This window comes from Neolamprologus brichardi, chromosome 1 (genome assembly GCF_056152115.1).
Source record: "Neolamprologus brichardi isolate AB-2024 chromosome 1, ASM5615211v1, whole genome shotgun sequence".
NCBI classification, from domain to species: Eukaryota; Metazoa; Chordata; class Actinopteri; order Cichliformes; family Cichlidae; genus Neolamprologus; species Neolamprologus brichardi.
Window position 1 is genome coordinate 44,232,600 of NC_142104.1, and position 27,743 is coordinate 44,260,342.

A 27,743-nucleotide genomic window follows, 5' to 3' on the forward strand; every position below is an offset into this window, starting at 1 on the left:
GCAGAGCAGGCAGTTTAAATTTCCACGCAGGCCCTTCGCGACAGAATCACAGCTGTAGCCAGCAGTAAACCAGGAGGGAAAAACGTAGGTCAGTGGATTCAGTACAGCCCGCTGTGCGTGGGCAGGAGCGTGGATCTGTGTTTAACATTTAAACCAACCGGGACAAATGTCGTTGTGTTCCCAGTTAGCTGTGGTCACGCATGTGGGCTTTGGTTGCTCCTCTGTAGGCTGGCGGATCATGTAACGGGCTGAAGGCGTTTTCTGGATGCTGCGCTGCGGATTCACATCCAGATGATCCTCCACTCATTTCCCCGTTTTTTGGCTCTCTAACGAGCGACATGCTGCTGCGATCCCAGCTGATCAGATGATCCTCAGCTCTGCTCACAGTGAGTCAGTGTAAGTGATTTTTGTACAAATACAACCAGGGGCGGATCTAAAGAAATCTTCTTAGGGTGGCATAGGAATCAAATGGGGTGGCAAAATCAAAGCGATTTCTTTACATACATTCTGTAATATGCATTTTATATGGTTTGCACATTTCTTACTGTAAATTTCTAAGTTAATTTGTAAATTTTGTAGTAACCTGTAAATTGTAAATACTGAAAAACTTTTTTTCTGTTATTTAATGGTCGGGCATTGTACAGCTACAAGCATTTCACCCCCATGTCATACTGTGTATGGTTGTGTGTGTGTGACAAATAAAATTTGAATTTGAATTTAAAATACATCAAATGCACTAAATATACACGTTTCATAGGTTCTTACTTTGTTTAGCTCAAACAAATGGAAAATATCAGTTACATAAAACAAGTGAATGTAGATCTTATGTACTGTATAGCCTGTATAATAAATAAACATAGCCCAATAAGTACAAAATTCAGAAATCTACACAACATGAGGTGGTTTAGTTAAATTAGAAATAACCACGTGGTTGCAAGGTTACATTTACACAAAATCTGCACATCATGAAAAGATTTTTCACCTGAAATTTAAACCTAATTTGTCATAATTTATTGAGGGCCAGGGTATAACTGGCTACTTTTCATTTTACCTTTGTATTTCACCTTTAAAAATGGTTTATCTTGTCTTGTGTGGTATATTTTATTTCAGCACAGTCTGAATTTACAGTTATTTTTCATTGGCACACTGTCGTAATATAGTATTGGCACAATAATCTAAAATCACACAAAAAACACAAAATCTGAGTAGAAGAAAGTTGTATTTTGTTACTGTAAAAACCACAAACATGTTTAGTGAAAACTGTGAATTTTAAAAACTGCACAATTTTTGCATACAATAAAGTTATAAACAACTGTTTTTCTAAAGATGCAGCCGATGCCTCGGGTGTTTTTTGCACAACTATTTGAGCCTACTACTAAAACTAAAATTACACAACAATCAGGTGTCACAATAAGATGCCACACAAATTATTTGTGCCACTCCAAAAAAATAGTTTCTGTCCACCACAAGACAGAGGAGCACATCACACTCCTGAAACCTGCAGGTATGACAACAGGAAGTGCATCACTCCTCCTGTTTTCCACCTGCAGACAGCGTTTACACTGCAATCTGCCTTTGGTGACTTTTTGGCAGCAACTGTGATGTCCAGCAGTGACACAAAACAATGACTACAGTATACACTAACTGTACACTCCAAACACGCTAAATGTCACAAATCTCAAAACACACTGTTGATGTCTCCTCTTTCTCGCTCACTTGCTCTCACCATCGTCACTCTCTCACCTTCCCAAGGTCGACATGGTACATTTTCCCACCAATAGGAAAGTAGTGACGTTTTGTTGTTGTTGTTCATGTTGTTGTTTTGTGCTGTCCTTAGAAAATGCAGTTTTTACAATTTCTTCTTGCACAAAACGTGATGATAGTATTCAGAAAAAAATTTCTATATATATTTATATTTTTAAACATAACTCTGTTTTTACATGGCGTATTAACACAATTTAAAAACTACTATATAGTTTGAAGTCTGAACTGTCAAAGGAAATTGAAATGACGACTCCGTCAGTCTGCATCTTAAATTGGTCATGTGATTTGGAGGCGATGACGTGAGACCCCACAGGGTTAATACCGCACACCTTCATTCCCTTTCTACAGTGTTGAAATCTAAAATCTCATCGTAATAAACAACACTGTCATGTGCAAAACTACAATGGCACAAGGATGACAAGAGGTTAGTTGCCACCGCAGTAGATCCGCCCCTGAATACAACTAAAAACGTGAAATGTTGATTTGTATTTATTTATTTATTGTGATGGATATGTCACTATTGCTGTTATTGTCAGGTTATTGTAGGTTATCAATTGGATAGGAAGGAATTGTGTGAACTTTTTCGTCCATTATATTCGTTGTTGTGACTGCGGCCTGTCTGCAGTGTGACTGTTGTCTCATTTCACAGAAAACCAGATCAGCACAGATGAACATTTGACTGTATTGTTTCCAGGTGTCGAGCCTCTCCTGAGGAAGAACCGATTCTTTCTTCCTGCCATCCAGCAGCCATGGACTCCCTCCCAGAGTATTCTCTGTTCCTGGTTCGGATCCTGGAAGAGTTGGACACCAAGCACACCACCGTGTCCTACCAGGACCTGTGCAAGTCCCTGTGTGCTCGCTTTGACTTGGTGCACTTGGCCAAGCTGCGCAGTCTGCTCTTCCACACGGCCTGCCTGGACCCTGCCTTCCCAGCCACCCTCTTCAAGGACAAGATGCGCTGTTCCACTGAGGACCCGCTGTCCAAAAAGCTCATGGTTGCAGCGGACATTGTCACCATGTTCAATCTGATCCACATGAATGGAGGAATAGCCAAAGATAAGCTTCCTATAGTTCAGAGAGCCACGTTTCACAAGAGTCAGTCCGTGGAGTTCTGCAGGTCTGACAGTGATCACCTGAAGTATCAGGACTGCGACAGGGGGGTCGGTTATGAGCACATGGATCACCCCAGGGAAGGGCGCCATCACCACCACTCTCAACAGCATCCTGTGGCTCAGAACGCCCCTCCCTGTGCTACTTCCTCTGATTGCAACAGCCGGCAGCGCTTTCTCGTCTCCTCAGGACCAAACTTCCTCCTGGGCATGAGGAAAGACATGAAATGTAGAGCAGGCTCTCTGGACAAGCTGCATCATCTGCCTCAGTACTCCAGCAGCAGTCCACCATCACCACCTTGTGAAATGCAGAGCACCTACTTTCCTATGGACATAGACACTGAGTCCACCACTGACCAGGAGTCCCTGCAGAACATGGGACATCCAGAGCCCTTCTCTCTTCACTCTTGCATCCAGAAGAGAAACGATTTTAAGAAGGATTCTCACAATTTTGTGGCTTTTTCACCACAGGTTTGTGTTTTTGGGGTGCTGTTGAAAGGAATTACTGAGAGAGATGTCTATAGGGAGACGGCCAGGTGACGTGATGGTACACAAGTTTAGTAAACGAAATGGAAATTTGAGTTTCATTTGAATTGAATAGTCTATTGGAGATTCACAATTTAAATATACTAAATTATACCCTAACCCGTGTTTGTATACACACAAAAATGCACACAAACACATAAACACATATGTAAAACAAACTTTAAAACATTTTTAAAAATTTGAAGGCAATGTTATGGGCATTTTATTTATGTCCTCTGAAATGCAGTGATGAAAAAAAAACAATAATATAAGGTTGTTAAAGTGTGACCCACAGGCCGGCGGCCTTGATAATATGTTTTGCTGCTCACTAGTTTGATGGCCAAAGAACACAATACTATGATAGGACACCACAAGTATTTCTCCTCAACTCTGACTCTTCTGCTTTAGCAAAGTAAACATTCCTCACACTGACAAATACAGCTGGTGTCAGGAAATGTAACAGCCAATAAAATATTCATTGTCACAAAAACAACAAGTGCTAACCTAAGCCTCCAAATTTTGAACAGACAAATTATAAAGAATATGCAAGTACTGAGTGAGTGCATTTTTCCCTTTGCGACCCTTAATCATATGAACTGACTGTGTCGAAAATGTTTTGCTTCTTTTAGAATTGTGAACCAGTAAAGACAGGAAAGTGGGAGAGTGGGTGGACATGCAGCACAAGGCCACAGGTCACACTTAAACCTGGGCTGCTGCCCGCCGGTCATGTGGCACGTGGTTTCCTGCTCACCGACTGAGCTAAAGTGGCACCTTGTGTACAACACACACGAGAGTGTTTTAATATTATTTTCTCACACTATTATCAATACCTGCTTTGATTTAGTGAATAATAGTGTTATCTTAATAATCTCACATCCCAAATATTCTAAATGAACTAAACATGAAAGATTCAATGTCCTGTCAATAATGCACACACATAGCATAATAAAAATGTCATGTTTCGGCTGTGTGAAGGCAGGCAAAAAGGTGGACCCAAGAGCAGGACTCACGGAGGCACAGGTGAACTCAAAACCCTCAGCTTTATTGAGGAAAAGCAGACTGAACAAAGAACTCACTAGACTTGAATGCAAATAAACTAGCAGGAGGGCAAACAGAACACACACGGGGGGGTAAGAGGATGAACAGACGTTAACGACGCGACACTAACACAAAGACACACAGGGCTTAAATACACTGAGGCAGTAATCAAAGGATGAGAGACAGGAGGGGAACACACCTGGGGAAAATCACAACTGACGAGGCAGGGGAAACCTGAACACACTCACATAAGACAAGGACCTTCAGAATAAAACAGGAAACTAACAGACACAGAGAACCAGACAAGACACCACGGACAGACAGAGGTACATATGGGCAGAGAAGACTAAGCACAGGCAACCTAAACTAAACATGAGGGCAAAATAGCAAGACCTAAACCAGAAATAATCATCATCATCATCATCGGATAGCTAAAGGAACAGAACATAATTATAATCAAAACAGTATCACCAGAGAATAAGAAATGATCCATAATGCAAAAATAAACTAAAACATAAGAAACTCAAAATGCTGGGTCGAACCGACTCAGGACTGTGACAAAAAATGTTTTGTATACGGTTTTGTACAGTTTATTGAGACAGATGTTCCTGACACCTCTATTGTCTTGTAATTAAAGTTGATTCATATGCTAACAAATAGTAACATAATGGATGATGTGACTAGATTCTCTAACCGAAGATCAAATTAGTCCATTTGTATTTTATAAATCAGTCATTGCCCAGATTTCTCTGTAGTATTGTGTTATTTCATGATTCTAAACTTTCTTAATCCCCGAGTTATGAGTAATAATTGCTGCATTATTGTGCCTTTAAGCCGACTCCATCTTTGTCTTGGTTATTGTTGCAGGTCATCACCAGTGAGTGCAAACAGGGCAGCAAGGCTGCTGAAGGATACCACAATAGGGAGTTACGTAAGCCTGCTACCTTCTTCAACCGTAGCTTCGAGCTGCCCTACAGTAACCCATACTTTGAACCGCCACTTAACTCCCCACTACAGGACAGGCGGAGGGTGAAGCACGAGAGCCTGGATGACTTACAGGTGTCAACGTATTTTGGTCCAACCACCGTCTCTGAGTGTGTTAGTAGCAAGAAGCACATTAACAAAGCCGGGAAACAGCCAGCATGGCCCATGAAGAGCCTCAGTCTCAACGCAGAAGAGGGCCCTCCTGTTTCAGAAAGGATTTTTCAAAGCAGCAGACCACTCAAAGAAAATCATCAGTGTAACATTATTACCACTGAGAGTGAGCAATATTTTCACACCCCGATGCAAAAGGTGTCAGCGTCACCGGGCTTTGCAAAGAAAAGTACTGAAATAAAACCCAAGGATATATCACTGATGGGTAGGGGACCTGGAGGTCTGGACAATGGAGACGTAACCAAAAGGTTTGGGGACAAAAATACGAAGAATGCATCCTTTCAAGAAGGGGAAAGCGCCTCTAGTGTTGGAACACAAACTGAGCGGATTGAACAGAAGAAGCTAAAAGAATACCAATCCAAGTATAACGACAGCGAGAGATTGAAACGCTCAGTTGAGGAGTGCGAGGTCATTAGTGATGACATAAGTGATATTTTTCGTTTTCTGGATGATATGAGTGTTTGTGACTCTCTGGGCGTTGTTCAGTCATCATGTTACAATAGTAATGGGTCTCTCTCTCAGGTAACATTAAAGTCAGAAGGCGACAGCTCCCCTGAATGCAACACAATCAAATTAGCCAAGTCTAAGGTAGACCGCCTGTTCCATTCACTTGAAAACACTGATGATGAGCTCAAAACAAGCGTGTGTAAGCTTGTGAGGAGAATTGGTGAGATTGAGAAGAAGTTGGAGTCTCTGTCGGGGGTTCGCAGTGAAATATCCCAGGTACTTTCCAAGCTCAACAAACTGGATGAAAAGATCCAGGAGCCTGAGGCCAATGGGAGGCATGGGGACAAAGCATCATCGTCATCATCCAGGTCCAATGCCACACCGACAAAGGCTCAACAATACCCACATCCACATTTCAACAGTACTGCTCGTTCACCTCGTGTTTACCAGTGCAACACCACTGGTCACAATGTGAAAACAGACAATGGATATGTTGGAGAGTGGTGTTGCTCAGATGGGAGTAATAGCAACACTCTTGGGATTAAGGCTGTGAAGAAAGGCATGCTATTCAGAAGGTCTTCCTGTTCGCTCAACGAGGAGCCCATGGCAACTGAGTCGAAGGTTGCTAGCATAACCAACTCTCTACAGGACCGGGGGACTGTGTCCTACTCCTGTCACCCTGAGGACAGAGACAAGGATAGGCATCGGAAGGTTAAAGAGGTATGTGTGTGTGTGTGTGTGTGTGTGTGTGTGTGTGTGTGTGTGTGTGTGTGTGTGTTTGTATAAAGAAACACAAATTTAGTAACAAGAATTTTGCATGCCACTTGTAGATTATATGGAATCATTTTACATTGTATTCACAGAGCATGACACAGAGTTTTTAAAGGGAAACAATCTGGAATGTATATTGTGTCCTGGAGTTATCACTTGTATGATCAGACAGAATATCGGATCAGTAGGTTTATAAATATAACTGCTGATATTTGTCGACTTAACCAAATGCACATTTTTGTTTGTATCTGTCATTCTTCTTGTGAAGGTAATATTAGATCATGCATTATGCTGAACTGGAGATAGTATAAGAAACCAGTCATTGTTTTAGTCTTGGCTGCATTTTGGTCACCTTAACAAGTAGAGGTGGGAATCACCATACATCCCACGATACGATATTATTGCAATTTTTAAAAATATTTTGCGATATTCAGATTCTGTACATAAAGGTAAACTTTATCAATATTCATTTTCTCTAATATCAAAGTCTCACACTCAGTCTTTCTCTCATTTCAGTTTTATTGTTGACAAACTGAACGGTTTGTATTACAGTCTAGTCCAACTTAACTGAATCAACCATCTGGTACAATTATAGCTATTCTGAACTATGCAGTTTATGAAAACTATGCAGCCCCTTCAGCAACTGAAGAATTTGAAAGTAAATTAAAACAAAATATAATTTTACATTAAATAAAAAAGTTTTAAACTTAATTAAAATAAAACATGTCTTAAATTAAAATAAGTAAACTGTCATGTTTATTGCTGCCAAAAACAAGTTAAACACATTTGGACAGTGAAGGAATGTCAGGATTCTTGCTCAGAAAAAGGATCAACATGCTCTGAAGTCAGAGCACAAAAACCTTTTTGTAACAAAATATTGATTTCTGCTGTCCCTGTATCCATACATTATTAGCAAACAAAATATCACCATGCTACACAGTATCCATTTTTTTCCCCACCCCTATTAACAAGCTTGTGTGTTGTGTCTTACTGGTGACCCTGGTGTAGAAACATTTGATTGGCCTGGACAGACCTCTAACTGATGGAACACCTTTGGCATGAATCAGAGCAGAGACCGTGAGTCAGGCCTTCTTATCCAACATCAGGCCCAGGATCCTCCAGCAGTCACCAAGCTCGGCCACCAGGCCACAACCAGGCTTCAGTAGCCCAGGACCAGGCTTCCTTATTAGCCTCCAGCCATTTTTGCAGAAGACAGACCGACTAGGGTTGTGGACAGTAAACGCCCCTACTTTTCCCTTCACAAAGCATCTTATGTTTTGCCCCTGTGCCTTGTCATTTCCACATTATCAACTGATTGGCATCACAAACCAACAAGGTCGGCCAATATCAACAATCTGCTTGACATTCTCCAGTAACACACTTTTGTGGTGTCCGACTAGCGTAACAATCAAGAGGGGAAAGGTTTCTATTGCTTCCCTCTAGTGCTGACACATCTAGCATTCCTTAACAATTGTGAATTGTGGAAGCCAACTGTGAACTTCTTGCTAAGCAACAACTAAACAGGTTAACTGTGTTTGTTTATATCTTAATTGAACAAAGATGGGTACAGTCTCTGAGGATGATATCGAGGGGATTAACAAATGTCTATATTGTATGTCAGGAGAGTTTTCTAATGTCTCCAGACAACAGAAGTTGCTATTGCAGTATACCCGTGTGAATGACTTAATAGTAAGTGGACTGGAAACAGAATACAGTATGGCAGAGCTGCAGAGGAAGAAGCTGACATCTCTCAGCTCTTGGTACTTCTTGAGCTTCTCATGTTCCTTTTTCCTGATGTTGCTATCACTCAGGATAGCTACATCGATCACTATCTTCCTCAGCTTGTTTACCATTACAATGTCCAGTTGGTTAGCCATCACCAGTTTGTGTGTCTGTAAGTCTCACCTGATCTTAGCTCTGTCATTCTCAACCACACTAGAGGACGTGTCCCATTTTGACCTTGGGACTTCCAGGAAACACCACAGATGTTCCTGTATATTATTTTGGCCACTCAGTTATGTTGCACATCTTTGGGGTCTTGCCTGGTGTGGTAGACCCCAGCCTCTGTGGATCTTGTGTTCCTGTGCTGCCGTGATCAGTGCTTCTTAGCTGTCTTTCAGTCCTCGTCCAGCCACTTGATGTCAGTGTCTTCAATCTCCACCTTTGGTCAGCTGATTATCTGATCACTGGCAGGGTGTAGGTACTATGATATGGTGATGTGATATGTTACTGTGAAGTCTTTAACATTAGATGTGGCCTCTTTGTATGAGGAGAAACATTTTAAATTCGGATTTAACAGGTAGCCAATAAAGAGAAGCCAGCATTAGAGACATTTGCTCTCTGTTTCTAGTCACTGTCAGTACTTTGCCTGCAGCATTTCAAATCACCTGAAAGGTTTTCATATAGCCTCGAATTCTCCCATGAAGGTTTTTCAGCATCACTCTGAGTTAGGATGTTTTTTTAATTTTAGAGATATTGCACAAATACAAGAAAGCAACCCCACATATTCGTCTAATATGCACATTGAAGGACATGTCCTGGTTAAGAAATGACTCCAAGATTCCTCACAGTGCTGCTGGAGAGTAGGGTAATGCCACCGTAGCTCGTTAGAGTTTGTATGCTTTACTGTTGCTGTTCTATAATTTGGAAACTAAGAATTGGGAAACTTTCTGATATACCATTTCTTCTGATTATCAGTTTGGCTGATTTACAAGTACTCTTTCAAGAATCTTTGAGATTTTTTGAGAAAGGAAGGTTAGAGATTGGTCTATAACAGGGGTGGACAACTCCCGGCCTCGAGTGCCGGTGTCCCTGCAGGTTTTAGATGTGTCCTTGATCCATCACAGCTGATTTAAATGGTTAAATTTCCTTCTCAACATGTCTTGAAGTTCTCCAGGTAGAGGCCTGGTAATGAACTAATCATGTGATTCATGTGTGTTGACCCAGGGTGAGATCTAAAACCTGCAGGACACCGGCACCCGAGGCCTGGAGTTGCCCACCCCTGGTCTATAATCAGCTAAGATGCTGGTCAAGTGATGGCTTTTTATGCAATGGTTTACTGCCAGCTTAAAAGCCTGTAGTATGCAGCCTGTTAATAGAGATAGACTAATCATATTCAAAACTGAAGTATTCATTTTTGTAGGATTCATATTATTGCATTACTTCTAGGCTAGACTACTGTAATTTGTTATTATGAGGATTATGAGATAAAAACTCCCTGAAAATCCTTCAATTGATCCAAAATGCTGCAGCAAGAGTCCTGACAGGGACTAGAAAGAGAGAGCAGATTTCTCCTTGTTGGCTTTTCTTCATTAGCTTCCTGTTAAATCCAGAATACAATTTAAAGTTCTTCTCATCGGCTGGGGGATGTGTGTAAGTGCTACTGTTCAGCAGTGGGGTGTTTGTGTCACGTCCCCCACCCAACAGCACTCTAGTTTTCATACAGTAAGTCATCCCGTATATACACTCACACTCCACAGCACACTGTGTCACACTCGGCCAGGTACGGGGGTCTACAGGTCGTTTGTGGGGCGCTGTGGCTGCGTCCTGGCTGTTTCAGAGGGACATCTCCTTACCGCACCGCCGGGGGGATTGTCAGTGTGTGCGTGTATGTCTTTGTGTGTCATTAGTGGGTTCGTGGGTATTATTAGTCCTTTATTCAGCCCGGTAAAAATCTCATTGAGATTAAAAATCTAATCTGTCTAATCACATCTGTGTGTGTGTAGCTGGGTTTTTCCTTTCCACTGTTGCCTAAGCACTTGCTCAAAGGGGGATCAAGTGATTGTTGGGGTTTTCTGTTGTCTTTGTATTCTTGTGGGATCATGACCGTGCAGTATAAAGCACCATGAGGTGATTTGGTGCTTTATAAATAAAAGTGAATTTAATTGAAAAGTGAACTTTTCTGAGCATTCTTGTAGGAATGGTGTCTAAAAATTGATCATTTGGAGGGAGTGAATATTGAAGTTAACTCAGGAACATTTGTAGTGCTGAAAGTATCTGGACGTATCTGTGAGATGGTTATAAATATTTTTCTGCAGTGATTAAAATCTGCTGTGTTTATCCTTCACTGTTTTCTTAGACAGATCGAAAGCGTCAGTATGAGCTCCCCCAAGTGCAACGACTCCAAAAGCAATCAAAGGATTCCTACCTGACTGAGCAGGTGTTTTCACCGCATCACTTCAACCCTTCTGTCAAGGCCCACATGAAAGACAGCTCTCTGTACGCTGATGTGAGGCTCACCAGTCCATCAGCTGGGATACGTGGCCAGCCATCCTGGACCATTGAGGAATACAAACGCAATTCAGGAAAGAAGGAAAAGCAGCTCACTGCTCTGGACCTGCAGGTACAGTTCTGGGCTCTGCATACATATTGCATATTATTAAATGTCGAGCAACTTAATTTCTCGACATTTCTCGACAGCATGAGTCATGCTGCTATCAGGCTTCTGGGGGTCCTTCTATGATCCACTGAGCATTTTTCTCCACTCACCTCTTTTCACTCATTAAATTCTGACTTCTATCTCATATAGTTTGTGTTTTACATACTTATCACTTAAAATCTTCACAAAAATCTGCATGTATTATTGAAACCATTTCACTTCAATCCCACCAAAAGCAACAAGAAGTAGTGGGTATAGCTGCCCACTTGGAATTACCCCTCATGACGCAGAGAGCTTCGACTGATGCAACTTTATTCTCTCCTCTTTAAACCACCGACAATATGACACCGTGAAAACTATAAAGATGCACAAACAAATACCATTAAACATTCAAGTAAAACGTGCAGAAATGTTCACATTTTACTATAGAAAATTATTTTGATTAACTCAAATAGTAACATTGACATAAATCAATAGTTTTTAAACTATTTATGTTACAGCATTTAATAAAATGAATTAACGACAACCTTTCTGCCTCTTAAATACATAAACAATCATTTGCATCATTAAACCTCTTTCTGCTTCCAAGGGTGCTAATCATGCTGAACCAGCTAGCCAACCTCCTCCATGCACATCTCTTAGCCAGTCTTTCCACACCACAAACAAATGACATGCATATACAGTAAAAAACGAATTCAACCACATTGAGTAAACTTTCAAAGTTATAGCATGTGACAGATAAATAAAATACATAGTCTTGCATGAGTATTTTCAAAAAATAAAGGTTTTACTCACTCTGAAGCACGTGTTTGTGTCGTTCCACTGAGAACAGAAAAGGAAGTCTGACACAATAAAAGAGGAAGTGCTAAGGTACTCTTCAAAATAAAAGCGCAAAGTAAAGTGGCTTTGCCGGCATTTACAGTGGGTAATGAAATCTGTTGGAGTTTAAAGTATCTAATTTTGTTTTGTTTTGTAATACAATCACATTATGATATTGTCCAATAGGAGCCAAGAATCCTGGCCATTAATATTCAGCACCAAGTCCCAAAAAGTTGATTCTGTTCATCTGGATGTAGCGTTTCCAGTGGGAGAAACATTTGGTCACTCATCAAGTGACTTCTTCAGTCTTCAGCACCAAGGACAGTACTTTGACAAATAAATTAATTAAGACCATACACGAGGAGGTCTTGCAGCTTTGGATGTATAGAGTGGCACACTTAAGGCAGCTATTACTCCAACCGGAGATACAATCCTTGTCATAGTTAATACAGGGTTTTTTATCGTACCCAGGGGTGACCCAGAAAAAGAGGTGTGTGCTGTGCTTTGAACAGACAAAAATTGATTTGTTCCGTGCGATTACCAGAAAGGGAGAGAGTGACTGTCATTTTTAGCATCTACGTGGATGTTAAAATCACCCACAATAATTGTTTTATCTGAGCTCAGCACTAAATCAGATAAATAGTCTGAGAAATCAGACAAACTCTGTGTAAGGTGGACGAGTACAGGGAAGTGCAGTAGTCCTGTTCCAGTCAGGCAGCCATTTATTTTGCTCCTTCGTCCAAAGGAAGGCTGCTTGGGTGGTCTTCCAGAGTGGAGGTTGGTAACCTATGGAGGCCTCAAAAGGTAGCAGACCAGTTGACCAGCAGGTCATGCAGTTTTGGGCGTATTCCAACCAGGCAAGCTGCATGGTCCGGTTGGAATTCCAGCTCCTGATTGACCTATTCTGTCTGGTCATTGGTATGAGGATGACCTTTGTGTCGAGTGTCAAGCAGAATTCCTTCCTGGGAGGTGAACTGGGGGCCGTGGTCGGAGACTATGTTGAGAGGGATCCCATGGAGGTGGAAAATGTGATCTGTGAGGAACTGAACGGTTTCCACTGCTGTGGGCAGTGGAGGAAGGGCAACGAAATGAGCGGCTTGGAGAAAGGACTGACTGTAGTGAGCATTACCATACTTATCAAACACACTTCGAAACTTTAAAAGAATCTCTTCATAAGGGAGATGTTGTTATCCAGCAACACTTATCCAACTCACTGGTGAACACTTTGAGAGTGGGGTCTCTCTGGTGGTTCTGGTGGGTAGTCCGGGCGAATGAGGTGAGCAGGTGGAAGCTGTAATTCATGAGGAGGGTTAGCAATGGGTGGTGAATTTAAATGTATGGTAATGACAGATAATTTTGATATCATACATAGTTTATCTCCCCACAAACACACAGAGTTTTAAAATAAAACCCATAAAATAGTTAAAGATTGAAAACATAATTTCACTCTTTAAGTAATTTAAAGAATATGAGCTTTTCACTATTCATTCAGACTTTTATAGTAATAAGCCTACTGGAAGCTCTGGATACCAGGATTGTTGATTTAGAGACTCATCTGAAAGCCTGATGCTCAGCCTCCTCCACCCCAGCTTTGTTACCATCGATGGTCCACCTGGACCTCACACAGAGTTTCTGTCTGACTTCTCACTCACAATAAAACAGTTATTGTGGGTGATTTTAACATCCAGGCAGATGCTAAAAATAACAGCCACAACACGGCATTTAATTAAAAATGTTGTTTTTTTAAAGCCAAATGAAAAACATCCCTAATTGTTATTTATAGTCTTTGTGTCTTTCATCAGACCCAGGAGTCGTTAAACCCCAATAATCTGGAGTACTGGATGGAGGACATCTACACCCCAGGCTATGACTCGTTGCTCAAGAAGAAAGAGGCAGAATTTAGGAGGGCCAAGGTGTGTAAGATTGGAGCACTGATTGCAGCTGCTACTTGCACTGTGATCCTGGTCATTGTTGTTCCAATTTGCACCATGAAATCATGAATAAACGAGAAAGGTGGTAGCCATGCACAATGGATGTTATACTTCTACCTGTAGGTGTTTTCTTTTTGTGGACCAGTAAGTGCAAAGCAAACTGAGTGACAGCATGAGAATGTACGACTTTACATTGTTTTGTTTTGTTGTTTTTTGTTTTTATGGTGTTTACATCTGGGAGTATTGCCAATGTAGAAATATTAAGCTTATAAAATCAGCAAGTGCATAATATCTATCTATCTATCTATCTATCTATCTACTAGGGGTGCAACGATACTCGTATCTATATTGAACCGTTCGATACAGTGCTTTCAGTTCGGTACGCATATGTATCGAACAATACAAAATTTTTAATTTATTTATCAACTTTCCTTCTGACGGTGCTGTCTGTGTTGAGCGCTCAGTGGATCTGCGCTCGACAGTGCAGCCTAGGCGGAGTAGTCGAACGCAGATTCACTGAGCGCAGGGCAAGCTAGCGAGACAGAAGCTAAGCTCGTTGCAACATGGCAAATTGAACCTCCCCCACCCTCATTCAGATCTGTTCAACTATTCTGATCTAGTTCAACTATTTTGGTTTTCATGTGACGTATGACCCTGAAGGTAAGCGCCATGGACTAAAGTAAAACAGTATGTCGGATGTGCCACGCAATGCTCAATTACATTGGTGGGAACTAGTGCGTTAGCGCAGTTAGCTCGTTAGCGCAGTTAGCTCGTTAACGTGTTGACGCCGTCCAGCCCCACGCACGGGGCGATCTCTCGTTAACAGAGATTTGCCGTGTTGTGGCGTTAACGTCATTTCAGATTAACGCTGACAGCACTAGTGGGAACACAACGAATATGACTGCACATTTACTCCGACATCATCCTAGTGAAAGACAAGTGGAAGCAGACAAAAACAACAAGCACGCATGCTACAAACTTTACCCGAGTCATTTAGACAGCCATTAGCACATGATTCTCCTTATTGGGACCTGATATGTTTAATATGCTGCTGAGAATATAGCCCAGAAGAAGCGTATAGTATAGCTTTTATTTTGGAAAGAGACATTTCTCTGTAATAAACTCTTTTTTCCAAAGATGAGTGATTCCTCGATCAGATAGATTTATTTTATTACTTTGTTGTTTCAGCAACATTAAATTTAAAAACTGTACTTTTGAGTTTAAATATATATTTATAATTTTAATAAATGACAAATTAAAAAGGCATGAACATTTTTTTGTATCGAAAAAATATCGAACCGTGACACCAAAGTATCGAACCGAACCGTGAATTTTGTGTATCGTTGCACCCCTACTATCTATCTATCTATCTATCTATCTTAACGATTCTAGTTCATTGTAATGCTCGATGGAAGGTAGTTGATGTAATTGTCCATCTTAAACAACTACAGCACATGATAACACAACTGTTGTAATTTTAGCCAACATATAGCAACTTATGATAGGGTATATATTTTTTATTTTTCATATGATTACTGTACTTTATTTTGTTCAAAGTTATTTTTTGATTAATTATCTAGTAGTGAGAATTTATCTTTATCAATAAAAACAAGCATTTTGAGTAATGACATTTATGCTACACATTTTTCTAAATAGAAATATGTATGTTCTTTAGCCTAAGTACAGTTATACTCCAAAGTAGATGTATGACTATGTACAGTATGACTGTACAGCCAATGTGAATGTATTGATAACTTTTAGCCTACTTGTGAAGAATGAGAATTAAATTTGAATGTTGCTGCAGTCTCCTCCTCTTTTTCTGAATTGTGACCAGCCAAAAGCACATTTAAATAAAAAACCTGTGGCTTTGTTCATTTCTTTGCAGGCATTTTTTCAATGAATATTTCTACATCAATGTCCTAGCTAGCGAACTCACCTAAGAGGATTAAATGGGTTGGACTATTAACTGGACCAGCTTCTTTAGTGAAGCCAAATGTGTAAACATAACAGAACAGCTGTAATGTTGTAGTCCAATGAGCACCGACACATTTTATGGTGGACTACAACATTACATTACAGATGTTCAACTGTTCAACTTATTGAACAGTTGAGCTAGCAGAACATTAGTTCTGCTAGCTCAACTAGCAGCTAGCAGAACATTAGTTCTGCTAGCTCAACTGAAACAATTCACATACATTCGCTAATCTATTGCAACTTCCTATCCAAACTGCTTTGCAACTGATCTCCACTTAGACCCAAGCTTTTCTGCCAGATACATATTACTACAGATGAAATTATCAGTCTACTTTTGACTTTACACTTTTTTTTAATTCTGTACATTCTGTTCGTTTAATTTATTGTAAATATGTAAAATATTAGTCATTTATTACACAAATGGATTAATAATTAATGCAATACCCTCACATTTGTTTGAAACTATAAACTTAATTTGAATGTCATCCACCCATTGAATGGCTTTTTCCACAGCCTCTAAAAGCAGCCACACGGGCAGACAGATAATATATTACTGCACAATATGTGCTGAAAGCATGTCCATTCTGCCCGCCATGATAGCAACTTTTACAGTTTCATTGAAACTTTCAGTAAAATATGAAAAGTATTTATTTTTACTTAGAGACACAAAATGAACATATCCAGTATTCATGTTCTGTATAGGTGTTTACTCAGCAGACCCCTCTGGCTTACTGGCTTTACTTTTGTCCGTGATCAGGACATCAGCTTCCCCATTCTTAAATACTTCGTTCTAAATAAATGGTTGTGTTTTAGATCCTCAATGCAAACCATATCAATCTGCTGGAAACCCAGCTCTAAGCAGGCACCCACTGTGTCGTGTTTCTCTCTCTTTACTATCTATTGCTTTGAACTCGGAGCTGCAGCAAACTGTGAAAGTCTGTAAATATTGTTGAGATTTGAACCAGCTTGAAGTGTTAATTGAAAAATTATTGTAATAAAAACAAATTCTTCTGACTGTTAATGGATGTGTGCTTTTCTTATTCCTACACTGCATTCATACCCGAGAACACTTCACCACTAAAGAGGAAATTATCCCTCCTGTCAAAACGGTGTGCTTCCACCAACACAGTTACACAGCCTACTCATCTCAATCATCAGTTCATCGCAGAACTGTCAAAGTTGAATTGCATAGGATGCTGTACTGTAGTAATGTGAGACCCATTGGGAATCTTGGCCATACTGAACATACTTAAAAATAACAACATATGATCTGAACAGTCTACAGCTTTATACTGATGAGTGTTTCGAGTACGTCATCATGGGGAAACCAAACAAGACAGAGACTCCCTCCAAAAGAACAGGTACTCCACCCACAAAGAAAAGCCGCCAGGAAGACTCCCTAGATCTGGTCTCTCTCCACAGACAGTGACATGGTCGATATTTTGGAATCTATAGATAACAACCTGTTCAGCTTTGACACAAACCTCGACCAATCGTGGTCAAATGTAAACATTTGAAACAAAAAGAACTGGTGAAGAGCCACAGCAGGAACTGAGAGGAAGGGACTTCAACGACCAGTTTCCTGAGGGGATCCTGGAGCAACGCACGGTCCTGATTTGAAATAAGTTGTCCAAGGAGGCTCTCATGATGTCATTGCAGTTGATACTCTATATGTTAACAGTCAACTTTATCATGACCAGAACACCGCTCCATGGCTGTGCTGATACTGTGTCGAACGCCTTTTTCTAATTCTCCTTTCATGTCTATTATAGACATATCTGCCTTTTCCTGTTGTTATTGCTGTTGATTTGAGATCATTTCAGACGTATTCTTGGGTGGCTGGACTGTGCGATTTATTGCACAATTAAAGCACAGATACACACACACACATTACAAAATGTGTAGTTCATATACTAATATAAATTTTGTATATATGGACCAAATTTCAATCTCTCCTTTTGTTAAAGCCTTTTTCACTTTATTTTCGGATCAGTCTGACACCACACTAACTGGAAGAGATTTCAACCTGTTACTTAATCCAGAAATTGACAGGCACAGTAGAGCAATGAGTCGAAGGAAGACACTACAGACATTCTTAAATAATACATACATGATTTTGGTGTTAGCAATGCTTGGCGTCATATGACTGTAAGGTTTTTCTCTGTATGTATTACCGTAGGGTTTACCTTACAATAAAAAGCTCCTTGCGGCGACTGTTGTTGTGTTGTTGGCGCTGTGTAAATAAAACGGAACTGAACTGAATTGTGACTTTCAGAACACCTCCACAACTTCACTACTGCTAGGCAATATCAGACAATTAGGTACAAACTTTTCCTTTTGGCTTTCAGACTTGGTAAAGCTGAATCACATTCCTCACATATAACAGTCCATACAGAATCACACACAGTAGAGCAGGGATACTCAACTTCATTTGGCTGAAGCTCACATTTGGAAAACGAAGACGCTGGGGACCAGTTAAACTACATTCTTCATAAAATGAGGAAACTTTGAAAAAGGCTGATATAGCTCATTCTCACATTTTTATCTATTTTATTAGCACCATTGCAATTCACCAGTATATATTTTTAACCATCTTTAACAGCATAGCTGGAATTTTTCCTATCGTTCAGACAAATATTGCACAAATTCATAAACACGTACAACTATTAACAATTCTTAGAAATAGAATGGACATAGTGCAGCTCTTTTAGTGTAAAAGATATATTAAATGCGTTGATTCTATTGCCTGGGGTGCAGGCTGTGCAAAAGCTGTGCCTGGTGTAGACCTCTGCCCTCTTGTACTCAGAGCTTGTTCCTGTGCTGCCATGATTAGTGCCTCTGTGCTTGTCTTTCAGTCCAGCTTTGTCCAGCCACTTCCTCTTTCTGCTGATGTTATATACTGTGCAGGGGCCTGCCTTCCTTTATGGCTCTTCCTCTTGCTCCACCTCTTTCATGGGTTTCTGCTGCCAGAGGTATTTACTTAGCACACGGTCAGTTGTGGCCATCTTCATGATGTATTCTTGGATGTTTGTTGTCTCATCCTGGACAGTGGTTCTGACACTCACTAGTGCCCAGCCTCCTTCCTTCTGCTAAGCGTACAGCCTCAGGGTGATGGACCTGGGGTAAAACCCTCCATGCATGGTAAGGAGCTTCCTTGTCTTAATGTTGGTGGCTTCTATCTCCACCTCTCCTCCTTTGGCCAGCTTATTATCCCAGCAGGGTATCTGACCACTGGCAGCGTGTAGGTGTTGATAGCCTGGATCTCCTTCTTACCGTTCAGCTGACTCCTCAGAACTTGCCTGACCCGCTGCAGGTACTTGGTGGTTGTAGCTTTCCTAGCATAGCACAATCCGCTCAGTTCTGGCTACCTTCCCTCTCTTTGTTTCCTCTAACTACATTTTGTCAAGGTGTGTAGTGTTACCACTATGCTAGAAATGGGCAGTTTTACATTTTGTTGTTGTCCAAGACAAGGACATGTTGTTCAAGTTAAGGACAATGCTGGACAATTCAATTCAATTCAATTCAATTTTATTTATATAGCGCCAAATCACAACAAAAGTCGCCTCAAGGCGCTTCATAGATACAGAGAAAAACCCAACAATCATATGACCCCCTATGAGCAGCACTTTGGCAACAGTGGGAAGGAAAAACTCCCTTTTAACAGGAAGAAACCTCCGGCAGAACCAGGCTCAGGGAGGGGCGGCCATCTGCTGCGACCGGTTGGGGTGAGAGAAGGAAGACAGGATAAAAGACATGCTGTGGAAGAGAGACAGAGGTTAATAACAGATATGATTCAATACAGAGAGGTCTGTTAATACATAGTGAGCGAGAAGGGTGACTGGAAAGGAAAACTCAATGCATCATGGGAATCCCCCGGCAGCCTACATCTATTGCAGCATAACTAAGGGAGGATTCAGGGTCACCTGGTCCAGCCCTAACTATATGCTTTAGCAAAAAGGAAAGTTTGAAGCCTAATCTTAAAAGTAGAGATAGTGTCTGTCTCCTGAATCCAAACTGGAAGCTGGTTCCACAGAAGAGGGGCCTGAAAACTGAAGGCTCTGCCTCCCATTCTACTTTTAAATACTCTAGGAACAACAAGTAGGCCTGCAGAGCGGGAGCGAAGTGCTCTAATAGGGTGATATGGTACTACAAGGTCATTAAGATAAGATGGGGCCTGATTATTTAAGACCTTGTATGTGAGGAGCAGGATTTTGAATTCAATTCTGGATTTAACAGGAAGCCAATGAAGGGAAGCCAAAACAGGAGAAATATGCTCTCTCTTTCTAGTCCCTGTCAGTACTCTTGCTGCAGCATTTTGGATTAGCTGAAGGCTTTTCAGTGAGTTTTTTGGACATCCTGATAATAATGAATTGCAGTAGTCCAGCCTGAAAGTAATAAATGCATGAACTAGTTTTTCAGCGTCACTCTGAGACAGGATATTTCTAATTTTAGAGATGTTGCGCAAATGGAAGTACGCAGTCTTACATATTTGTTTAATATGTGCATTGAAGGACATATCCTGGTCAAAAATGACTCCAAGGTTCCTCACAGTGTTACTGGAGGCCAAGGTAATGCCATCCAGTGTAAGAATCTGGTTAGATACCATATTTCTACGCTTTTCAGCGCCGAGTACAATGACCTCAGTTTTATCTGAGTTAAGAAGCAAAAAGTTAGTGGCCATCCAAGTCTTTATGTCTTTAAGACATTCCTGCAGTTTAACTAATTGGTGTGTGTTATCTGGCTTCATGGACAGATAGAGCTGGGTGTCATCTGCATAGCAGTGAAAATGTATGCTATGTCTTCTAATGATGCTGCCTAGGGGAAGCATGTATAATGTAAACAGAATTGGTCCTAGCACTGAACCCTGTGGAACTCCATAATTAACCTCAGTGTGTGAAGAGGACTCTCCATTTACATGCACAAACTGGAGTCTATTAGATAGATATGATACAAACCACTGCAGTGCAATACCTGTAATACCTACAGCATGTTCTAATCGCTCTAATAGGATATTATGGTCAACAGTATCGAATGCTGCACTAAGGTCAAGAAGGACAAGCACAGAGATGAGTCCACTGTCAGAGGCCATAAGAAGATCATTTGTAACCTTCACTAAAGCTGTTTCTGTGCTGTGATGAACTCTGAAACCTGACTGAAACTCTTCAAATAAACCATTCCTCTGCAGATGATCTGTTAGCTGTTTGACAACTACTCTTTCAAGGATTTTTGATATGAAAGGAAGGTTGGAGATTGGCCTATAATTAGCTAAGACTGCTGGGTCTAGGGATGGCTTTTTGAGTAAAGGTTTAACTGCAGCCACCTTGAAGGCCTGTGGTACATAGCCGATTATTAGAGATAGGTTGATCATATATAAGATCGAAGAATTAATCAATGGCAGGACTTCTTTGAGCAGTTTTGTAGGAATGGGGTCTAAAAGACACGTTGATGGTTTGGAGGAAGTAATTATTGAAGTTAACTCAGAAAGATCGATTGGAGAAAAAGAGTCTAACTTAACATCAATGGTACTAAGAGTAGCTGTTGATAATATTACATCTGTGGGATGATTATTGGTAATTTTTTCTCTAATGATAAAAATTTTATTTGTGAAGAAGTTCATGAAGTCATCACTAGTTAACGTTAAAGGGATGGTTGGCTCAAAAGAGCTCTGACTTTTTGTCAGCCTGGCTACAGTGCTGAAGAGAAACCTGGGGTTGTTCTTATTTTCTTCAATTAGTGATGAGTAGTAAGCTGTTCTGGCTTTGCGGAGGGCTTTCTTATAAAGCAACAAACTATTTCTCCAGGCTAAATGATGATCCTCTAAGTTTGTGACACGCCATTTCCTCTCCAGATTACGAGTCATCTGCTTTACCTCCCACCCAGTCCGTGACATGCTGGCTAGTCACAAGAGCATGTTCAGTGAGACTGAGATTACCTAAATGCAAAAGGCAGACACTGCAGTGTTAGGGAGGACCCAAACACAGACAACGAGAGGCGGGCTAGATTGAACTGAAAGAAATCCTTCATTGGTCAATTAATAAACAAAATAACAAGTGACTAATTGGAAGACAACACTATACAGTGTTTAAAATGTGAATGAAAGTCTCACCTGATGATGGTAACAACCCATCTGCTTATGCAAAGAAATCCAATAATAGATGTCAATAAATTAAGTTATATGTATTAATGGGAAAAAGTATTTGCACCAGGAGCTTCTTGATGGCTACCAAAAGCTGGTTGAGGTTATTGGGGGTATCAAGTATATATATTTGAGACTGTATACATACATTTCACATTGTGCATATGAGAGAGAAAAAATCCTAAATAAATTCTAACTTGTACATCTGATTTTTTTTAAAGTAATTAAAGAAAAATGAACTACACAAAAGAACACTTCAAATAAATAATTAAAAGCCCCCAAATTACTATTATATTTGTGTTTATGATGACTTTATGCAAACCTATGACCAGAGGTGGCTGTTTTTCAGCAGTTTGAGCATGTGACTTTTTTTGTCTTAGAGGAAGTCATTGATCATCTAAGACCTTCTAATTCCCCACAGGATATTCTTCCCTCTGACCTTTTCAAGGAAGCTCTTCACGTTATTGGGCCTAGTATTTTACTTCTATTAAAATGCTTCCCTGTCATTACCAGATGCTTTCAAACATGCTGTTGTGCAACCCATTATTAAAAAGCAAACTCTTGATCCAAATGCTCTTTCTAACTACAGGCCAATTTCTAAACTTTCTTTTATGTCCAAAAGTCTGGAAAAAAAGTTGTGACATTTGTGAAGAGTTCCAGTCTGGTTTTAAATTTCCTCACTGCACTGAGACGGCACTTTTAAGAGTCATCTTCTTCTGTCGACTCAGGTTCTTCTGCTGTTTTAATTCTTTTGGATTTGAACGTCGTCTTTGACACAGTTGATCATAATATTATTTTATCAAAACTTGAACAGATCTTTGGTCTTAAAGGCACAGTTTTATCGTGGTTTAAATCATATCTATCAGAAAGGCAGTGGTCTGTTTTCGGTCCCGCTCTGTTCTCTTTATACATGCTGCCTTTGAGATCTATTTTCAGAAAATACAACATTGTCTTTCACTGTTATGCTGATGACATCCAAATTTACTTCCCCTAAATCGGATGTCTCTGTCCCACTGCAGTCTCTGTTTATCTGTCTATATGTTGTTAACCTCCTAGGATCTGACGTCCAAAATACTACATTTTACTCCACAAGTGCCTGATATCCACTTACGAGGACATTATGCTGCTACTGTTCTATCAAAATTGTAAACGAATATCCTCATATGTGGCTCTGATTTTTATTAGAAACAAAAATTAGGTAAAAAAAAAATCTGGTAATTCTTTATTTTTACATTCATCGGGTCCCAATCAGCCCAAATATCAAAGAGAAATTAAAAATGCTGCTGAGGAAGAGTTCGGGTCTTAGGATGTTAAAGACAGGTTAACACAGACTTTTCTTACCCTAAATGAAAATAAGACTGCGGTTATTGTTTTTGGAAGCCATACATCTTTGGATAAGTTAACTGATAGCTTTGGTCCTCTTGCTTGTCATCATACCCACGATGTAAGACAGGCTGGGTTTTTATAGACTCTTTTAAATTAGAGAAGCAAGTGTCCACAGTTGTGAAAAACAGTTTTTATCAGTTACATGAATGGTAAATGGTCTGTATTTGTACAGCGCTTTACTTGGTCCTAAGGACCCCAAAGCACACTATACACAGTCATCCACCCATTCACACACACATTCACACACTGGTGATGGCAGCTACATTGTAGCCACAGCCACCCTGGGGCGCACTGACAGAGGCGAGGCTGCCGGACACTGGCGCCACCGGGCCCTCTGACCACCACCAGTAGGCAACGGGTGAAGCGTCTTGCCCAAGGACACAACGAGCGAGACTGTCCAAGCCGGGGCTCGAACCGGCAACCTTCTGATTACAAGACGAACTCCCAATTCTTGACTCTTGATCGCCCATGAAATTGCCAAAGCGATTTCATGGGCCTAGAAAAAGCCCTAGAAAAACATATTCATGTAGATTGGACTACTGTAATTCTCTCTATTTGGGTCTTGATCACTCATCTCTCCATCGCTCACACTTAGTCCAAAATGCTGCTGCACGTCTTTCAACAGCTGTTAGAAGGTTTGAACACATCACTCCAGTTTTAGCAAATGTACACTGGTTCCCCGTCCATTACCATATTGATTTTAAGATTCTTTTACTTTAAGTTTTAAATGGTATGGCGCTAGTCTAAGTCTAAAGCATGAGGAGATCAGGCCTTCGCAGTTGCATCGCCTAGACTCTGGAACAACTTGCCACTTGATATTCGTACTTCCGAGTCTAGACAGTCTTGGTGGTCCAATCCAGTCAAATCAAGTCTTAAAACTCACGTTTTTATGTTGGCTTTAATTAAGTTCAGCTCGAGTACCATCAGGCTTGTTTTATGTTTTCTGTTAAATATATGGTTTTTGCCTAAGCTCACATTTTATTTTTCTGTATTTGATTTTCTGTTGTTTTCTCTTGTTTATTAACTAATTGTGAAGCACTTTGCACAACTTTGTTGCTTTTAAATGTGCTATAAAAATAAAATCGATATTGACTGATATATTACAGGTTACCCTAGCCATAATAAAAGCCTGCTGTCCAGGCTACGAAAAGCATCCCAGAAATAATAAGAGCCACGATCAATAGGGGAGCTATTGTTAACAGGAGGGACTGATAGAACCTGCAAGGCTACTCAGGTTTCTTCATATCAGAGTTAGCAGAGAAGACACCTGGACTTTGAGCTAGTTAGCACTGGGCAACTAATCAACTTCCTTTATAGAGGTTTCGTGGGCTAGTATGTGCTTTCTATCTGAGGCAGACAGGGCTCACAGCCAATCCGAAGAACTGTGCGGTTGGACAGAGGAAGATACAGTATCTAGGGTACCACTTGGGACATGGGCAGGTGCACCCTTAGATGGAGAAGAGCGCAGTCATTGGCTGAAGACCTGCATCCCTAGACCAAAAGTGGGGTCATGTGGTTCTTAGGGCTGGCTTATTGTTACCACTGGTTCATGCCGAACTTTGCAAAGCTGACCAGCCCCTTGACTTGTCTGATTCGAAAGTGTGACCCAGATCTGGTCTGGTGGACAGAGCAGTGCCAGGCGGCATTCATGCAGGTGAAGGAAGCTCTCTGTGGGGAACGCCAGCTCCACACACCCAACTTCTCCCTGCTTTTAATTCTGCAGACTGACACCTTGAACAGAGGGTTGGGGGGCATTTTGGTCTCCAGGTAACTATGAGAGCAGGAAACCAGGTACAGTACGAGGGAAAAGGAGTGCCTGACCATCCAGTGGGCGGTCGACTAGCTTTGGTATTACCTCCTGGACTGCTCTTTCACCCTCTGTTCAGATCACACTCCTACAGTGGTTGAGCCCCTCGCAGGAGGCCAGATGGCTCCCCAGCCTAACTCGGGCAATGGGGGTATGTGGCAGGGTGTGGTTTGTGGCTCAGCTACAGGGGAGGGGTGGAGCAGTGGGTTGTCAGGGGAACCTGACCCATGTGCCTTCTTGTAACATGCTCTCCCTGTATGAATGGGATGCTGGGATCTGATAGCAGGGTGGCGTGCTGCACTAGAGAGAGGCAGCTGGCAAACTGTACAAGCAGAAAAGTGAAAAAACACTGGACAGGAAAAGTGCCTGTAATGCTGTATGTGCTGGATTCCTTCTATCACAGGAAAACTCCCATGCACCCTCAAATATCCTTGATAAAGGGCTGGTCCAGTGATCTTTCAGCAGTAGGCGTCTGAAGCAGTTCATCTGTCCAAATGGTTCAGCTACTTCATTACTGCCGGTTCATACGACAGTACACACTTTAAGCCTTCCTTTGCTTTATTCCATATTCATTTGTGTCAGCATTCCTGCTGAAAATGCTTTGTAATGTCTGTGCACGGCTGGCGTTCCTATTTAGGTTTATGCAATGCTATACAAGCCAGCGGATGACATTACTTTATTTCTATTCATGTGCGTTGCTACCGATGTGCAGCAGTGCTGCCGCCCCCCTTTCCTCCCATTACCTCTTTTGTGTCTGAGTTAAAATGTTGTGACCTTTTCAAATCATTAAGTCTTCCTGTCTGCCTGTTTTATGGCCTTTCCCCATACAAGTCTGTTTCCCAGCTGCTGGAGACTTTGTGACAAGCTCCAATGAGGAATGTCAACATTTGTATTTCTCCTTAACAGGCTGTAGTTTTCCAAACTAATTTTTCTCCCACAGTTAATTATTGGGCCATGCTGGTGACAAAGGTCTCATTGTGGTTTCATTATCTCCTTTAAAGTTCATTTATAAACAGCAAATAATCTAAACCCCAAGGGAATTTATATAAGTGCAGCTCTTCCATTCCTCACATCACAAGGAACAGTAAAATAGTTGTACTTATATGATGACTTTTATTTATCTTTGAGGTTACAAAGGGTATTTCCCCTGTATTTTTGTCCAAGAAGAGAAAAAAACAAAACAACAAGAACAAATAAACCCCTTCACTACAATAGGGTCACAATTCACGGAGGAAGTCTGGGCAAAGATAATAAAATAGATTTTTTGAGTATGTAATGATTCAAGGTCTTAAGTTAAAGGTCATGCATTCGAGTGTTTTAATAAAAGCAGGCTGACGTCATCATATTGCAATATGAAAATAGACAGACAATAGCGTGTTGTAATTTAAAAAATGTTTAAAAAAAACATACATTTTGGTACAGCGGTCCCCAACCCCCGGGCCTCGGACCAGTCCGTGAGTCGTTTGGTACCGGGCCGCGAGAGTTGAGGCTCAGGTGTGAAATGTCTGGTTTTCAGGGTTTTTATCGGTTTTCAGCGTTATTTTGTTATCGTTTTTATCGTTTACTCGGTTTTCCTGGGTCTTTTCACGTGTGTTATGAATAAATCTTCTTTTTTTCAGTACCAGTACTAGTTTTATTTTGTTGTATTTATCCACGACACCTTAAAGGCCGGTCCATGAAAATATTGTCGGGCATAAACGTGGCGCAAAAAAGGTTGGGGACCGCTGGTTTTGTATATCCATTGCCTTTTGGGGGGAGTTGTGCTCTGTTGGTCCTCTTGTTTGATTCAGGGTTTTTTTTTTAGAATTGGGGGGTCGGGATATGGTTTTGTCCAACTTTTGTTTTAGTACATCAACAAAAGAGAAGCAATTTCAGCAAAATTACCAAAATACATGTGGTCATATTTTAGACATGACACTATACTTTTGAAATACTTGAATGATATTCACAAATCATATTTAATTTCCATTCAATGTAAGTTAAAAAACTGAAGTAAGACTGAGGTTAAAATTTAATTGAATTAGAAAAAGACAAACGGCTCAAAGCATGAACTGCATATCCGTGGTATCCCATGGTACTGAGTTTGATGTTTGTCACACTAAAATGTTTCAGATCATCAAACAAATTGAAATATTAGACAAAGATAACACGAGTAAATACAAAATGCAGTTTCCTGAATGAATGTGTTTACTATTAACAGGGAAGAAAATTCAAACCTAGCTCTGCGTGAAAAGCTGATTGCCCATCTTGTTAGAACATAAATTAACCGTCTTTGGAAAATTGAGTCTCTCGCCACACACAGACCTGATTACTGCCACACCTGTTCTCAATCATAAATCATTTAAATAGGACCTGCCTCACAAAGTGGAGTAGACGCAGAAACAAGTTTGTTTTTTAAAAGTTAGAGTGCATTCAGAACCAGGCTTTAAGACTCTGAACAGGTGCAACAAAATCAACCCCAACAGCTACACTTCAGATGGAAATGTGAGAAATGCCTCTTGAT

The 27,743-nt window shown here is 40.7% G+C and overlaps 1 protein-coding gene across 3 annotated transcripts; it reads left to right on the forward strand.

Moving 5' to 3' along the window:
- On the forward strand, positions 1-14,363 carry minar1 (membrane integral NOTCH2 associated receptor 1). Of its 3 annotated transcripts, none has more exons than XM_087843003.1 (5): positions 1-396; positions 2,459-3,344; positions 5,304-6,758; positions 10,888-11,151; positions 13,809-14,363. In XM_087843003.1, exons 1-5 carry the CDS (start codon positions 365-367, stop codon positions 14,004-14,006), a joined length of 2,835 nt encoding a protein of 944 aa, XP_087699129.1. In that variant the 5' UTR covers positions 1-364; the 3' UTR covers positions 14,007-14,363. The 3 variants fall into 3 exon arrangements, with proteins under 3 accessions (XP_087699129.1, XP_087699135.1, XP_087699137.1); XM_087843009.1 differs by having other exon boundaries at positions 1-386; XM_087843011.1 differs by lacking the exon at positions 13,809-14,363 and having other exon boundaries at positions 10,892-11,088.
- The last annotated feature ends 13,380 nt before the right edge of the window (positions 14,364-27,743 follow it).